The sequence below is a fragment of the Triticum dicoccoides genome, chromosome 2A, assembly GCF_002162155.2.
Source record: "Triticum dicoccoides isolate Atlit2015 ecotype Zavitan chromosome 2A, WEW_v2.0, whole genome shotgun sequence".
Taxonomy (NCBI): Eukaryota; Viridiplantae; Streptophyta; class Magnoliopsida; order Poales; family Poaceae; genus Triticum; species Triticum dicoccoides.
The window spans coordinates 83,244,744-83,259,459 of record NC_041382.1 but is presented as its reverse complement, the minus strand read 5'-3'; the positions used below and the strand labels follow the sequence as shown (position 1 = coordinate 83,259,459).

The window sequence follows — 14,716 nt, the reverse complement described above, 5'->3', positions numbered from 1 at the left end:
CTCTGTTTTTAAAAAAAATTTCTTTACATGAACTGATGCCATGTTTCGCTTGATATGGATGTTTGCCTGTGTGTATAGAAGAAATTGATACAGATGTTTTCTTGCGGTGTTTATGAATTGACGCCATCTCTGTGTATATTTAGATGCAATTGCTGATGAGTGGCATGTTGTTTATGCATCTGAATTGATTCATGTCGTTGTACGTGCTTGTGTGTGTGAGTGAGATGTTGAACAGCATGCATCTGTTTACACGAATGTTTGCATCTGTTTACACAGCCCGACCAAACACACTCTTAATCTCGAACGCCTCCGCACCGCCAAGAAGCGCGTTAGGAAGTGAGGATCCGCTATTGTTCTCTCCGGCCACGCTCGCAGCAGCCAAGACGCCCACAGCACCACCGGCAGCCATGAGTATCTCAGGCGAGGTCCCCGACGAAGGCTCTGACGGCGAGGAGGTCTTCATCGACGAGCAGGACATCATCCAGGAGATACACCTTGACGAGGAAGGTCAGTGCTTCTCCTCATCCTGGCTAGCGGCTAGCAGCTTCTTCCTCCCTTTTGCTTTGCTCTGTGCTTATTGCTGTCCTTGTTCAGATCTCCCCGACCATGACGATGATGACGAGGACGATGAGGAAGACCAAGAGATGGGTATGTGGCAGCTGATCGTAGCGTTTCTGTCTACTGCAGAACTTGCTAGGACTGGTTATGTTCAGGGCATGCTAGCCCAATTGTTAATCTTCGCTCATGGGTCGTTTTGATCCTCCACAAAACAATGATATTAATTAGACTATTTCCCTGCTACTTCTGGCCTAGAAAATTATACATTGTACCAAACTTCGCCCACCGTAGTACCTTATTCAGGATTCACCTGGTTTAGTATTGTCATACTGTTCACAAGGCTAACATATTACGGTTGCGTTTGTTCTTAATGGAATAAGATAATGTCTTTTAGCAATGACGAATGGATATGTCGTTTACACTGAATCTTTTGCAAGTGAGCTCAGCCATGACTCTTCTTCCAGGAGTACCTCACATTTTCATTTTGATAAATGTTGGTGCTACGCTACTAGTTATTTGCTTACTTTACATTCAGCTCACTCCGAATAATCTGAAATACTTCACTGTGAGATTTAAATGTGCTAGTAATTCAAGTTTCTTTTTGTTCTTTGTTGTTTCAGATGAGGTTGAGGATCATTCAGCTTATGCATTTCATGGGCATACAGGCAAGACCTCATCGAGCAAATTAACTTACTACATCTTGTGATGTTTTGTTGTTTTCCACTAATAAGTTAGTTAGATTCACCATGCAGAGTACCCATGCACTGAAAAACAATTCTGGTAATAGTTGGTCTTCATATCTTGTATACAGATGAGGTCTTTGCTGCTGCGTGCAGTCCTGTAGATGCATCACTTGTTGTCTCTGGTGGTAAAGATGACAGAGGGTTTCTTTGGAGGATTGGATCTGAACAGGATTTTCAGGAGCTGACTGGTACGATTAGCTCATCTTCAGTAGTCTAGTGAGATTTCCGTACTTGATTTTTCTGTGCAAATGTTTCTCGGAACTTTCTCTATGCTTCATCACCTATCACTGCTCTTAAAATGCCTGTTCCTATTTCTGATATCTATAAATACAAAAGTATATTTGATATCTCTTAGCAATTTTTTCATTTTTTGGGGGCAAAGCTTTATTTTCCTGTTTACTTTGCATCGATATGTACCTTAATGTGTCAGTGTATGCCTAGAATTGTCTACCAAGCTTACAATACCTATTGCCAATACAGGACATGGAGACACGGTGTGCACTGTCGCTTTCAGTTCAGATGGGAAATTGGTGGCTTGTGGAAGTATGGATGGACAGATAAATGTATGGGATACAGCTACACGGACACTTCAGGGAACGCTTGAGGGTTCCTCAGGATCAGGCTTTGAGGTGAGATGATCCATCTCTTTCATTTGGCTGACTATATATATCCATAGCCGTTTCCATTGCGGTAATCGATGATTAGTTACACGGTGTAACTATTATGTCTTTTGTTTTGTAGTGGCTCAGATGGCATCCACGCGGTCACTTGATAATTGCAGGATCAGAAGACTGTAACGTATGGATGTGGAATGCTGACCACAATGCATTTCTGAATACATTTGCTGGTCACAGTAGCACAGTGACATGTGGTGATTTTACCCCTGATGGTACTGTGCAATTTCTTCCAGTTTTATTTATATCATGCATTGTTAATGTTGTTAAGCAACCTCTGAATAAGGTTTAATATACCACCCAAGTCTGGACTTTATTTGTCCTGTTTCTGGAATGCCTTGGCATGAAAACGTACCCTTGTTTGTGACAATCTGTTTTTAGTTATCAACACAGAGCTCCTTTATATCAGTTCAGATTTCAGAGAAACATATGGATCGTGGTGTATTTAACACTTCTTCTGCTAAGTTGTGTTCTAAGCTAATTTCTGTTGAACTAGAAGTGATGATAAAAAAAATAGCAAGGGCAAATAACAGAATGACCTGTATGATGCTTTAACATTTTAGCTCCTTTTTACTTGCTTACTTTAGAAGTTCAGATCTCTGATGTAGCATATTCATTTTTAGCTAATTCACGTGTTTCATATGAAGGTAAGCTTATATGTAGTGGATCTGATGATGCAACATTGAGGATATGGGATCCCAAAAGCGCACAATGTAGACATGTTGTTCGGGGTAAATAATTTTCTTTGTTGTAATTATCATATGTTCATATGGTTGTTTCTGTATGTTCTCTGTCAACCCTGAACTTTACCATCCAATCCTTTACCTTAATCTAGGTCATGGCTATCATACTCAAGGATTGACATGCTTAGCCATTACTCCGGACTCCCAGTCAATTGTTAGTGGCTCAGAGGATAATTCTGTGCACATTGTGAGCATAAACTCAGGCCAGGTGGGTGCATTTTATGGTTCAAGTGTTTCCCTTTCTTTCCATATTCTTTCTCCGTTCAAATATAAAAAAGGTTGATAAATCTTCTAATGCAAGTTGGCTTATTTGATGCAACTTGTGGTTCTGACCATTGGTTTGTTTTGTACGGTAGATTATGTAAGAATATCTTGATTATTGATTACCTTGTTTTGGTTGTAGCAATTTCTGTAGGATTTTTGTTCCTAAGCTCCTGGTTTTGTTTTCTTAGGAAATTTACTTGTACCCTGCTGGTAGTTCTTGAACTTTTAGAAATATGTGCTGGTGGATCTTTGTGTGAGAAGTGTCGCTTGTTCTGCAGGTTGTTGGTTCATTAGTTGGCCACACCAATTCCATCGAGTGCATTGGCATCTCGTCGAGGTACTGTTTGGTGATATGTTCTTGGATCATTGGAGCCTGTATGGTAAATCTGTTGCACAATGCACATTGCCTTGCTATTGACCTAAGCTAGCTGGTGCCCCTGTTACCTGCAGGTACAACTGGGTGGCTACAGGGAGCATTGATAGAACTCTCATTATCTGGGACCTTGCTCGTCAAGCAATTCGATCTACTTGCGAGCATGATGTGAGTGTAGAAATCAATCTACATTTTTGCTTGTATAAATATTTCTATGTCGCTGTGAACTTACCATTGTTGGTGGTGTCTGACAAGCAGGAAGGTGTGACATGCCTGGCGTGGCTGGGTTCGTCGAGGTATGTAGCGTCGGGGTGCATCGACGGCATGGTGCGCATCTGGGACAGCCTCTCCGGGGACTTGGCTCGCATGTTCAGTGGGCACAGGGACGTCGTGCAGTCGCTGGCTGTTTCTGCCGACGGCAACTCCATAGTCTCGGTCTCCACGGATAAATCTGCCCGCGTCTTTGACATCTCTATGTTCAAGTGAGAAAAAAATCATAGGAGCAACAGCTTGGTTGATTTGGTTGGTCAGTCAAGATTGGGGTTTATTCAGCTTGTATGGCAGGAATTATACTTACAGGCTTGCAGCCATCATGGGGTACTCAAACTTGGTACTTGTTCTTGACATGTTGTCAGTGGCGCAAGTGGTACAAGAGTCACAAGACCCTCCTAAGTTGAGGGTAGTCGGTCGTGTGTACAAGCACTTTATTGACCTAACGTTGGGGTTTTGCTTGACATTCTGCTGCATTTCCTCCTTGCTGCTGCTACCGATGGAAGGAAGCAACTTGTGCTTGTTGGTACTGCTGAACTGGCAATGGGCTTGCTGCTAGTTATATGTTGCGCCCATACTTTGTGCTGGATGAGGTTGTTAATTCTACATGGTTGTTTTTGTTGATTCTGTTTATATATTGGCTTAAATATTAACCTAATTGCTTAAAAACGCAACCTATATTGGCTTAAAATATCATAACAGACGAGTTGGGATTACAACAGAAGGATATCTAGGTGCTTAGAAAAATAAACCGGATTTTTTTGAAGCACCAGTGCCTATTTTTATAAGAGAGACGTTTAATTAAGTGTCTATTCTGATGCTTAAGGAAAGCTTGGTTTATTTCTCCAAGCACCCTGCATTGTACAAGGCCTAACAGGCTAACATCCTTGGAGTGGTAGTGGGAACTAACACCCTTGGAGTGATAGTGGGAAGCTCTGTAGAGGCTAACAGGCTAACACCCTTGGAGTGGTAGTGGGAAGCCATGTAGAGGCTAAAACAGAAATCGAACTAAGCTTACACCTTGCCAGGGACTTGCGACAGGGACTCTGGAGTCTCAGGAAATGGCGGTTACCACTATTTCATTACCAAAAGTGTTACTGATTACTGAAATTCATGCACAAGAGAGAATTTTCACTACGAAAACTCGTGCCTTACAATAGCAAAAGAGCTCCCTTGGGATACTTGGACAAACGCAGATCAAACATGGCACTTCAAGAACATTGCGAGAAGAATAAAAAAGAGAGGATTCAATTGCAAGCATTCACCTCCCCTCTTGCGGAATCTCCACTGAAGACTCACCAGGTACAGTGCCCATACTCGTGTTCGATGGAGGACACGACATTATGTACGAGTCGAACCCCTCATTCTGCATCATCGCTATCGTGCTGTAACTCATGTACGTTGGAGGTGGGTCAGGAGTTGTCTGGTCACGGTCCAGGTATTGCATGACCTTCCGCATGCTAGGCCTTCCATTGGGCGATGGGTAGGCGCATAATAAACCTAATTTGAGAAGGATGGTGGCTTCCTCTGTGTTGAAATTCCCCACGAGACATGGATCCACCGCATCCAGAATTGAGCCACTGCGATGATGTTCAAGCACCCAGTCGACCAACACTACTTGTGTGATGTCCTTGTTGCTTCCAATTGGCCTACGCCCACAAGCGACCTCTAGAAGAAACATGCCCAATGCGAACACGTCGGTTAAAGGTGTCGCCTTTCCTGTGCGTATAAGTTCTGGTGCAAGGTACCCCATGGTGCCCACCACATGTATTGTTGTAGCAACCGTCCCATGGTTATATAACCTTGCTAGACCAAAATCACCGAGCCGTCCAATCATCTGACTGTCCAAGAGCACATTACTAGCCTTTATATCTCGATGGATGACGATTTGCTCCCATTCCTCATGAAGATACAACAAACTTGATGCAACATCTTTGATGATCCGATACCTCTCGGATAAATGTAGAGCTGGCTTATTTTCATTATACAAGTACTTGTCAAGACTACCATTTTCCATGTACTCATAAACCAATAGAAGTTCACCCTTTCGCCGACAATAGCCTAGTAACTGAGCGAGATTACGGTGGCGGAGACGACCAATGCTCACCACCTCTGCGGTGAACTCCCTTATTCCTTGTTTTGAATCATGTGACACTCTCTTCACCGCAACCTCCAAATTGGACGCAGAAAGCACTCCTCTATACACTCTTCCAAATCCTCCCACACCAAGTAAATTCGTACCGGAAAACCCCTCAGTGGCATGAAATAGATCCCTGTACGCGAAACGGTGTGGGCCGAACTCGTCCTCCCAATCTTCTCGAACCTCAGCAAATCGACGCCGATGCCACAAGAAGAAGAAGATGACAACTAGCATTGCAATGACAAGCAATGTCACAGCTAGTGGCAACACGACATCCAAGATCTTCGACCGAGGTTTGGGACCCAGGCGTGGTAGGACAAGAAGCTTGGAGAAGTCTAGCAGCGGGGCAGGTCCGTCCAAGCTAAAACTCCATCCAAGGACATAGTGGTGCGTACCTACGCCCCAACCTCCGGAAGCCGAAAAGCCAACATACATCTTGTCCGCCATGATTGAGGAGAGACCAATGAGTTCGGAGAGTAGAGGAATCTTGGGCTTTGGTAGCTGCACGGGCGCTAATGTCACATTGAGTTGTCTGACCTGTGCATCATAGTTTACCCACACCTGCACATGGTTTTGAATTTCAGTTTTAAAAATATTTCAACGATATCTGAAATGACTGATTTAGGTTTACATTTCGGACAGAGGACCAAAATTTTCACTTGAATTTGATTGAGATCCAACTATTTTTTTTTGAATCCAAAATGTTACTTTGAAAGTAATTTGAATTTATGTTTACTACTATAATTGCTGACATGATGAAATTACAGTGAAATGGAAAACCATGACCTGCAGCGGTTGGCGGCTGTTCAGCCTCAGCTCTTGAAAGGCGCCGTTCTCGTCGCTGTAGTACCGAGCCTGCTTGGCCTGCCGTGAGATGAGGCTGTTGACGTCGATGCCGATGTGGTTGCTGTTGATGTCACGGAACTCGACGTCCATGATGGTCAGGGGCGGAGACAGGGGGGCGAGCAGGGGCTAGACACCCCCCAACCGCTCGCCCCCCTTGAAAATTTCTGGTATACGCACTAGTGTATTACGTGTGCTAATGGCCGAGTAATGACTTGATTAATGATGGCCCAGCTGATTTATCCTGTAACTAGTACGCATCAGACCCAGCCCAGTAGCCCATGTACGATCGTGGCCAGCCTCATGTGTGTAATTGTTTTGCTGGTCGAGGCCAGGTCCTAGCCCTAATGCTATCGATCAGATCAATCGAACGTGCGCCTGACTGTAGATGGCCGCCGCCGCCGCCGCCGTCGCTCACGACAACGCTATACAGCTACGCGCCAGGAGGCCAGCCTATGGATACAAGCAGGTACTAGTGTATTATCAATATACTCCGCACCTGATTGCAGCTATTGGCAGTAATTTCTTTTTATGAATCCAAACCTTAGTCTGATTGTTAGTATTTCTGTTTTGATTTTGTGATCGATCGCCTGCGCGCGCTAGGGCATTGCCGCATTGCCATCAGCCACATAAGGAAGCTCTGTCCTTTCGTTCTTGTGTCTCCTCCAACCGTCATCACCGGCTCATCCCAATGAAGCAGTTGTTGCTTCTCGGTCAGTATCAAATCCTATACTATCCAGTCCCATGACTCATATTGTCATAGCTAGACCAAATTTAAAGGTATATCCAACATACAACTAGACTATGCAAATTACTAGGTAATGTTATTGTTACATTTCTTACTACAATATTTGAAGTTATATAACAACTATACGTCAAGATAAAGTTCTAATATTTACTTTTCAGTTTGCTATATATTCCGAGAGTGATACTGTTGATTTGTTTGATATTTTTGCCGTCTAGAATTATATTTATAGTAATAAAAGTGTCATTTTCTTTTAAATTATAAAAAATGCACCTTAGATAAAGAAACGGAGGGAGTATATGTCATTGCAATTTGATCCCGGTGATATATATCTAAAAGACGCCTATAATCGTATTTTGTATATGTTATATACGATTTCTTGGTATTGGCCTCTTCGCCCCCCTCATACTCAAATCCTGGCTCCGCCCCTGATGATGGTGTCGAGCTCAACCGCCAAGATGGGATCGCTGGCCGTGCCATTTGTCGCGTTGAGGAGGCCCAGGTACCGCCCGCTCTCGGCAGCTGAGAGGTTCGAGGTCAGCGCGACGACGAAGGCAAGCCCGTAGCTGGTCAGGCCATCGTATCTTGACCTAATGGCGAACACGAAGGACGCGGAGAAGGACCGCGCCATGGCGGCGCTGTTCGTCATCGTGGTGGAGCTGTCGAGGAAGCGGAGTGGTGCGGGGTGGAAGGCATGGCCTGTTGTCTGGTACTCCGTGTCGGTGAGCAGCAGGAGGCCGTTGGGCGTGACGGCGGCGACGCCGTCCAGGGTGAGGTTCGCGGCGGCGAAGCCTTGGTAGGCGAACTGGCCGTCTTCCGCCGCCACGGCCACACCTCCGTCGAGGCTCAGCAGCAGGAGCAGACCAAGGGCTAGCATAGGCTGCATAGTTCCCTGACACTCGTGCATTGTTGCCTTCTCCACACTTATATAGAGCAAAGATTCAGCGGCTGGGGACTCCAGATGAACTGTGAAAAGTGTAGCAAACCACGCACAACCTAGGCCTGCATTAGGAGCTTGCGCACGCAGGAGCCACTCACAGGAAGCTGCGAGGCACCCACACACAGCTCACAGCTCAAGCAAGCAAAATATCTCACTAAGACTCGCACATAGCTCCAAGCTCATAGTACAAGCAAGACGCCGGCCGTGCTGGAAACTACACGGAGACTGGACGTGTCCGGCAACTAGCAATTGGAGGCTTGCGGTGAGTAGCGCTGCTTTCCCGAGTAGTATCTTTCACAGTAGGCACGAGCGTTAACTTGTCATTGCATGTGGAAGAATGCAGGAAACTAAGGATGTCCATGGACTTCTTGGGCATATCTGAACAGTACGTACTGTCTCATATCTACTACCTCTATACCAAAATATAAGACGTTTTACAGTTTAATTTGGACTACAAAAACGTCTTATATTTTGGTAGGGAAGGAGTAGTTCATCTAGGACCAGCCAAGACAGTGTCTCATGAACTCTTTGATTCCGATCGATCCTTCGGTGCAAAATGATTTTTCATTTACTAGTTGGTTGGCGTCACAGTTTTGGTACCGCCGTGTGAATGTTTGCTTCAGTGAGTAGTTGTAAATTTATGCACCGCTTGCTTCGGGCCGGGGATAGGACATTAGGACATCTTCAACAGTTGTATGATCATTTTGATAAAGTTATCACCTAGACTATTTTGATGACATGGCACATAATAAAAGAAGAGAGAGAACGAAACCGTATGAACCTGAAGCAACGCTCCATGCACAAGCTCTGAGGCAAGCCTGTTCATTTCTTCAACATTTAGTGGACCCATCTAGTTATTTAACATACGCTTAACATACGTCTCATTGAAGAGCCTGTATGATGTGCTGTTGGCTGCTGACGTGAACACTTATACCAACGATTGTACATACAAACTGTTGCAGATGCTCTTAGGAACATTGCTGATTTGTCTTCCCCTGAACATCCATGATCCATCATCCTCTGCATATGTCTGTAAGGAAAATTGTACATGTGGTGCCTGCGCCTGCGCTTTGGGACGAGAACTAAGCTAAATCACAACTGTAAAGATTGCTACGTACTGCATGTGCCGGACTGTGGGTCCTCGCACATGCTCAAACTTGTCCACATTTAGACCTGTTCAATTGACTGACATTAATGCATCGAGTAGTCCTACTAGTTTCGCTGGGACTTTATGTCGACTTGATAGACTATGTTATGAGTGGGTGCAATGTCTATATCATGTCGTGTAATTGTGAACTACTGGTCTTAATTAATACTCTTCACAAATCTAAGATTTTTTGGTATTTTAATATGGGCTACAAACGGACTAAAATGAATGAGCAGACACATAAAATTGCGTCTATATACATCAGAATTAGAAAAAAGTTACTCCCTCCGTTCACTTTTGTAAGTCGCGGAGCGAAATCATGTGCACACTCGCTCGGTCGCGCACGAGAATGGTGTTTTCCATTTTTACCCCCGTGTCGGCCGCGAACATGGTAGCGAAACATTCGCATCCCCTCCCTCACACACACTCGCCCACATCCCTCCCTCTTTGACGCACGCTCGCCCGCATCGCCGGCGCCGCCTCTCCCCGAGCTTCTCCCTCGCCCTCTCTCGCCCACGCCTTCTCTCCCCGAGCTTCTCCCTCGCGTGCGTCGTCAGCGCCCTCTCCCTCGCGCGCATCACCGGCGCTCTACAGAACAACTCCATCGTTAAAAATGCGATTTTTCCCCCTCCGGCTCTCTGATCTGCAGTGGCGGTGCTCGATCTGCGGCGTGGACTATCAAGACGGCGCGACGGAGCTGCTTCTGCTGGTTGCCGGCCCGGAGCTGCTGCTGCCGGTCGTCCGCCCGGATCTGCTGCTTCAGGCGATGCCCACATCGCCGTTACCCTCCCGCTCCTCTTCCTCCTCAGCATCAACGGCGGGGGTGCTGGGAGGGGGAGGGGCGGATGGGCCCTTCTTCGAGCCGTACAACCATCGCAGAGCAGAGCAGGAAGCTCGTCTCCGAGGTGAGGATTTACCGCAGCCGCTGCAGTTAAATGCATCTAGTTCATCCTCTGTAGTCTGTATTCTGCTCTTCTCACCTCACCTTCAGTTAAATGCATCTGGTCATGGATATGATTCAGAGCATCAGATTCACAAGCATGATGGATGGAGGGATCTGTCAAATGGTGCGGCTCCTTGTGCTACAACGACAGTGACATGCCGGCCTCCCACACGCACATAACATGCACTGATTGACACCTCAGTAATCAAATGCAGGGGAGTAGCTAGCTTTGCTTGTATGTGTGTGTACTAAGATGAGGCAGTTATCAAATTAAGTGTCTTCTGAAAGCAACAAATATGATGATGATACAGTACAAACTTGTAAGTCACATCAAACTCTGCTTCTGCAAAAAAGAAAAACAACTCTACCTCTGTTTTGGAGAAATAAAAGTGAAGGAGAAAGATTGTGTGTGTATGGATGAAAATCAAGCAAAGACAAATGATGTCCAGGCCACTTTAGTGTTCACCACTTGATCCTCTCCACCTAATTTGCCTTGCAGATTAACAGATGTGGTGGAGTATATCTTCTGGAATGGGTATGAACCGTCCAAAGTTCAGGTAATCTACTTACTATAGATGGAGTAGTTGCCCTTTTACTCAACTGAATGAAATACTCCATAATTTAAATATCTTGTGCTAAATATGCGATCTCGTTAGAAATTCTCCATAATTTAACCCAACCAAAAGAGTTGATCGACATGAATTTTTCTGGAGTAGTTCGCCTACAGTACATTGAATAAAAGTTCAGTTAAGCAAGCATGATACTCCTATTTTTGGAGTAAAAATTCAGTAAAGAGCTTGGCATCTCAGTTTGCATCTAGGAGTACATCTAAAACTTCCTATGAGTGTATATTCTTTGCTGCAGAGAATATATACTCCTATCAAACAAGTAAAGAATATACTCCTAGTTGGAGTGTTTTGCAACTTGCTAGGAGTACTGGGGTATCAATCTATCTATAGCAAGTGATTCAGTTCTCTTCTTTTCCAACCATAAATACTGGAGTATATATTCCAATATACAGCAAGTAGTCCAAGTATAAGCTGGAGTATATAGCTATATATAGCACAATATAGTCTGTGGCAACAATAATTATAGACCTCAAGTTCACACATAAACACATACTCCTTTGCTTGTAAGCATGGAATACACAAGTACTACAACAAACTGGAGTAGAATACACAACAAGTACACACAGATTACACAACAAACTGGAGTAGGATCAGCGTCCAAGCATCTCTAGTGCCATTGCATACACTTCGGGAGGAACTGAGATCCTGGGCGGTAGCAGTTGTAGCCTTTCTAGCCTATCCTTGTTCATGTGCGGGATTTTGTATTTATTGGCTCCACCATTCTTCATTACTTCAACCATGCAAGTCTGCAGAGTTATGAATACTCTGTTAAGTTTTGAAACTTCATATCCATCGAACTCCTCTTGAACACCTTTAATCAGCTCTGGAATAGTTTTCGGACTTTTGCAGTCTGTTAGCGACTGAATCGAGCTGAAGAACCCAAGGTCCAGGGCGTTCATGTCCGGAGAATTTGGAGGCTGATACATTATTCTGATGTCCAGGCCACTTTCGTCCACAGCTTCTGCGAATGCTTGATCATTAGGTAGGATATGTGTTCTCGCGTTATCTTGCTGGATAAAAATGGGTTGTCCATCATCATCTGCAGGCCACAATGCTTGAATCGCTGGCACAACCTTCTGTATAATGTACTCTCTCATCACATCCCTCGTCACTATGACAGGCTTTGTTTCCAATGTCCCTTTTTCCCTGTTCTTGCTTTTTTTTGCTGCTGCAGTCACTCTCACGAATGGCCATACCCCAATTTTTCCAGAGAATGTCATGTTCCCATCTTCATCGAACCGTGGTCTTGCTACCGCTGTGAGAAACATCACTTTTCCAATCGAGTTTTTGACAGGTCTTTCCGGGTCCTCTTCGTCAGGCAGCAGATAGCAGTTCCTCTTTCTCTTGGTCATGGAGAACCATTTTTCGTCAATGTGAACAATATTATGCATACTCCTGAAACTTGGGCTTACATCTCCTAATGTTGCCTCATCTATCATAGAGAGGCAAAAATCCACCCTATCTCTCTTATTTTTCTCTGTCAGTACCGGCTTTACCCTGTTGGAGTGTCTCCTTATCTTATTCAACTTGAACTTCTTGTATAGTGTAGTAGGGCTTACACCTAGTGCCTTGGCTAGAGATCGAATAGTTGACCTCTTGTTTAAGGGAATTGTCGGAATGAGAGATAGGATATCATCATAAGATTTTCTTTCACAATTTTCCTTTCTTTTGTTTGAAACATCCACCTCCTGACCAAGGCCTTTCTGTTTCATTGCCGTCTCCCATATTCTTTGAATAACTCGAACATGTGCTCCAAATATTGCAGCCACGTCCTTCTTATCAGTTCTCTTGAACTTGCCTCCTCTACTCTTATGGAGGGTTTCCAAGGACATGTAAGCGGCATATCTCTGCGCATCAGTGAGCCAATTCCTTTGCCTTTGTACTCCTACAATAGCAATAGAATAATTAAATTAATTATTGCAAGAATATTAAAAATTGGTTGCTGGAAATGTAAACAAGAGGTCAACAATAGCAACAGCAATTCCATAGGATAGGAGTATTGCTTGCTTTGCTTGCTGTAAATATAAACATAAATGTTGCTTGCTGAAAATATAAATGTAAACTAAACTTGTAAATATAAACTAAAGTGTTCAGTTCCGTATACCTCAAAACTTGTAAATATAAATAGATTATAAACTAAACTTAACTTGCAGCAATTTCTTTTCCATTCGTAGCTGTCAGGGTATATGCTAATTTTGAGGGTAAATATGTTCAAGAGAAACTGGTCAGATAGGCTTTGTTCCTGCTGAACTGAATTGTCTATATGTGAATGTAACCTGGTAAGGGGACATTTTGGCCTGAAAATAGATATTTGGAGCTATGCTCTTGGCATGGTTCTGAACTGAAACTTATGTAGCCATTTTTGTTTTAACGCATGAGTGTCGTGCACCCTTCTTTGATAGCTTGGGCAAGGCATTTCAAATAATTGGAGATAGGGGTCCCATGAACACGTATCAGCAGTAGGTGGGCACCGCTCTCCGCACCATGGTTGGACAGCTACATATTTTTCAGAGAGTAGAAGCAGGCTGATGCAGCATGCAGAAAATAATAAGAGAACATGTCTAGATCAAACAAATCATCTATTGGTACTCCCAGTTGGCCAACCGGAGCCAAGGAGCTTTGCTCAGTCCTACTGGCGATGACATACAAAGGCTGGATTTCCTCTTACAAAAAATTAAACTTGTAAGAGGTAAATATGCCGCCAGGTTATATTCCGGAGCCACGGAGCCACGTACATTGCAATTTCTTTTCCATTCGTAGCTGTCAGGGTAAATATGCCGCCAGGAGTAAATATAAACTTGTAAATATAAACATGAGCTGTAAATATTTTGAGGTACACCGCTGTTCTTGCAGCAATTTCTTTTCCATTCGTAGCTGTCAGGGTATATGCCTATTTACACACACATACATGCTGTCAGAGTATATGTTTATTTACACACACATACATGGAGTTTGTTCAGTTTGCCTATAAGCAAATGAGACAAAAACTGAAAATGTCCCTACAATTAATGTCCAGGAGACCTCTGTTGCTTGTTGAAAATGTAAATGTTGCTTGTTGAATAACCTATGAACAAAATGAAGCTTCCTCATATGCACTATTCAATCTTAGCAATCCCTTCTTTGTTACTTCCGAGGCATAATTTGATGCAAGATTAGAAGAAATTATACGTGAATTTTGACCAGCATTGTTGCTTTCTTCTTCAGGTTCTTCGTTGCCTTCTTCAGGTGGAGTGAAATTGAGATCTGGGACTACCATGCTTGAAATTGGGCCAACGAGCTGCTGCTGTTGATGTTGAGGATCTGCTTCTTCCTTGCTGTTGAAGATCTGCTGATGTTATTGGTGAGGAGCTGGACCATCAAAGGTGCTGGACGAGGAGCTGGGCCGGCTTTCGGCGAGAAGCCAACAAGGATCACCGAGCCTGGAGGTTGTGGAATACGCAGATCCTGGGCAAGGAGCAGCGAGGTGTTGGGCGAGGAGTTATGCCGGCTTCCGAGCTCAACTTCTCCTGGCCTTCTCCCCTGGCTCCCCTGGCTCAGGGCTAGCTGCACCTTGCCGACGACGCGGGGAAGAAGGGAGGCAGTGCTGGCGAGGTGCGCTGGGGCTGGTGGCCGGCGGCCGGCGAGGTGTGGTCCTGGGGCCGGCGGTGACCAGGAATCTGGGCGGCGATGAGGACGAGATCCTGGGCGGCGATGAGCGGGAGACC

At 44.6% G+C, this 14,716-nt stretch overlaps 2 protein-coding genes and 1 long non-coding RNA gene across 4 annotated transcripts; 2 read left to right on the top strand and 1 right to left on the bottom strand.

Moving 5' to 3' along the window:
* The first annotated feature begins 256 nt into the window (after positions 1-256).
* On the top strand, positions 257-4,202 carry LOC119353454 (angio-associated migratory cell protein-like). Its single transcript, XM_037620076.1, has 11 exons — positions 257-507; positions 595-648; positions 1,179-1,223; positions 1,370-1,489; positions 1,782-1,930; positions 2,043-2,190; positions 2,623-2,706; positions 2,811-2,926; positions 3,261-3,319; positions 3,433-3,523; positions 3,614-4,202. The coding sequence occupies exons 1-11, from the start codon at positions 408-410 to the stop codon at positions 3,839-3,841; spliced, it is 1,194 nt and encodes a 397-aa protein (XP_037475973.1). The 5' UTR covers positions 257-407; the 3' UTR covers positions 3,842-4,202.
* Positions 4,203-4,886: 684 nt separating this feature from the next.
* Positions 4,887-8,260, bottom strand: LOC119353451 (L-type lectin-domain containing receptor kinase SIT2-like). The gene is made up of 3 exons (XM_037620075.1): positions 7,793-8,260; positions 6,552-6,707; positions 4,887-6,326 (listed from the first exon to the last, which is right to left on the bottom strand). Exons 1-3 carry the CDS (start codon positions 8,258-8,260, stop codon positions 4,887-4,889), a joined length of 2,064 nt encoding a protein of 687 aa, XP_037475972.1.
* Positions 8,261-8,365: 105 nt separating this feature from the next.
* On the top strand, positions 8,366-9,027 carry LOC119353452. Of its 2 annotated transcripts, none has more exons than XR_005170432.1 (2): positions 8,366-8,555; positions 8,630-9,027. It is a non-coding gene; the product is annotated as an uncharacterized LOC119353452 (long non-coding RNA). The 2 variants fall into 2 exon arrangements; XR_005170433.1 differs by having other exon boundaries at positions 8,380-8,555; positions 8,637-9,027.
* The last annotated feature ends 5,689 nt before the right edge of the window (positions 9,028-14,716 follow it).

Excerpts from the sequence above, each read along its gene's own strand:
- LOC119353454 (XM_037620076.1), top strand. The coding sequence starts at position 408 with ATGAGTATCTCAGGCGAGGTCCCCGACGAAGGCTCTGACGGCGAGGAG. Across the intron at positions 1,224-1,369 it reads TGCATTTCATGGGCATACAG|ATGAGGTCTTTGCTGCTGCG; the intron begins GCAAGACCTCAT and ends TCTTGTATACAG. Across the intron at positions 2,707-2,810 it reads ATGTAGACATGTTGTTCGGG|GTCATGGCTATCATACTCAA; the intron begins GTAAATAATTTT and ends ACCTTAATCTAG.
- LOC119353451 (XM_037620075.1), bottom strand. The coding sequence starts at position 8,260 with ATGCACGAGTGTCAGGGAACTATGCAGCCTATGCTAGCCCTTGGTCTG. Across the intron at positions 6,708-7,792 it reads TCTTGGCGGTTGAGCTCGAC|ACCATCATGGACGTCGAGTT; the intron begins ACCATCATCAGG and ends TCTCCGCCCCTG. Across the intron at positions 6,327-6,551 it reads ACAGCCGCCAACCGCTGCAG|GTGTGGGTAAACTATGATGC; the intron begins GTCATGGTTTTC and ends AACCATGTGCAG.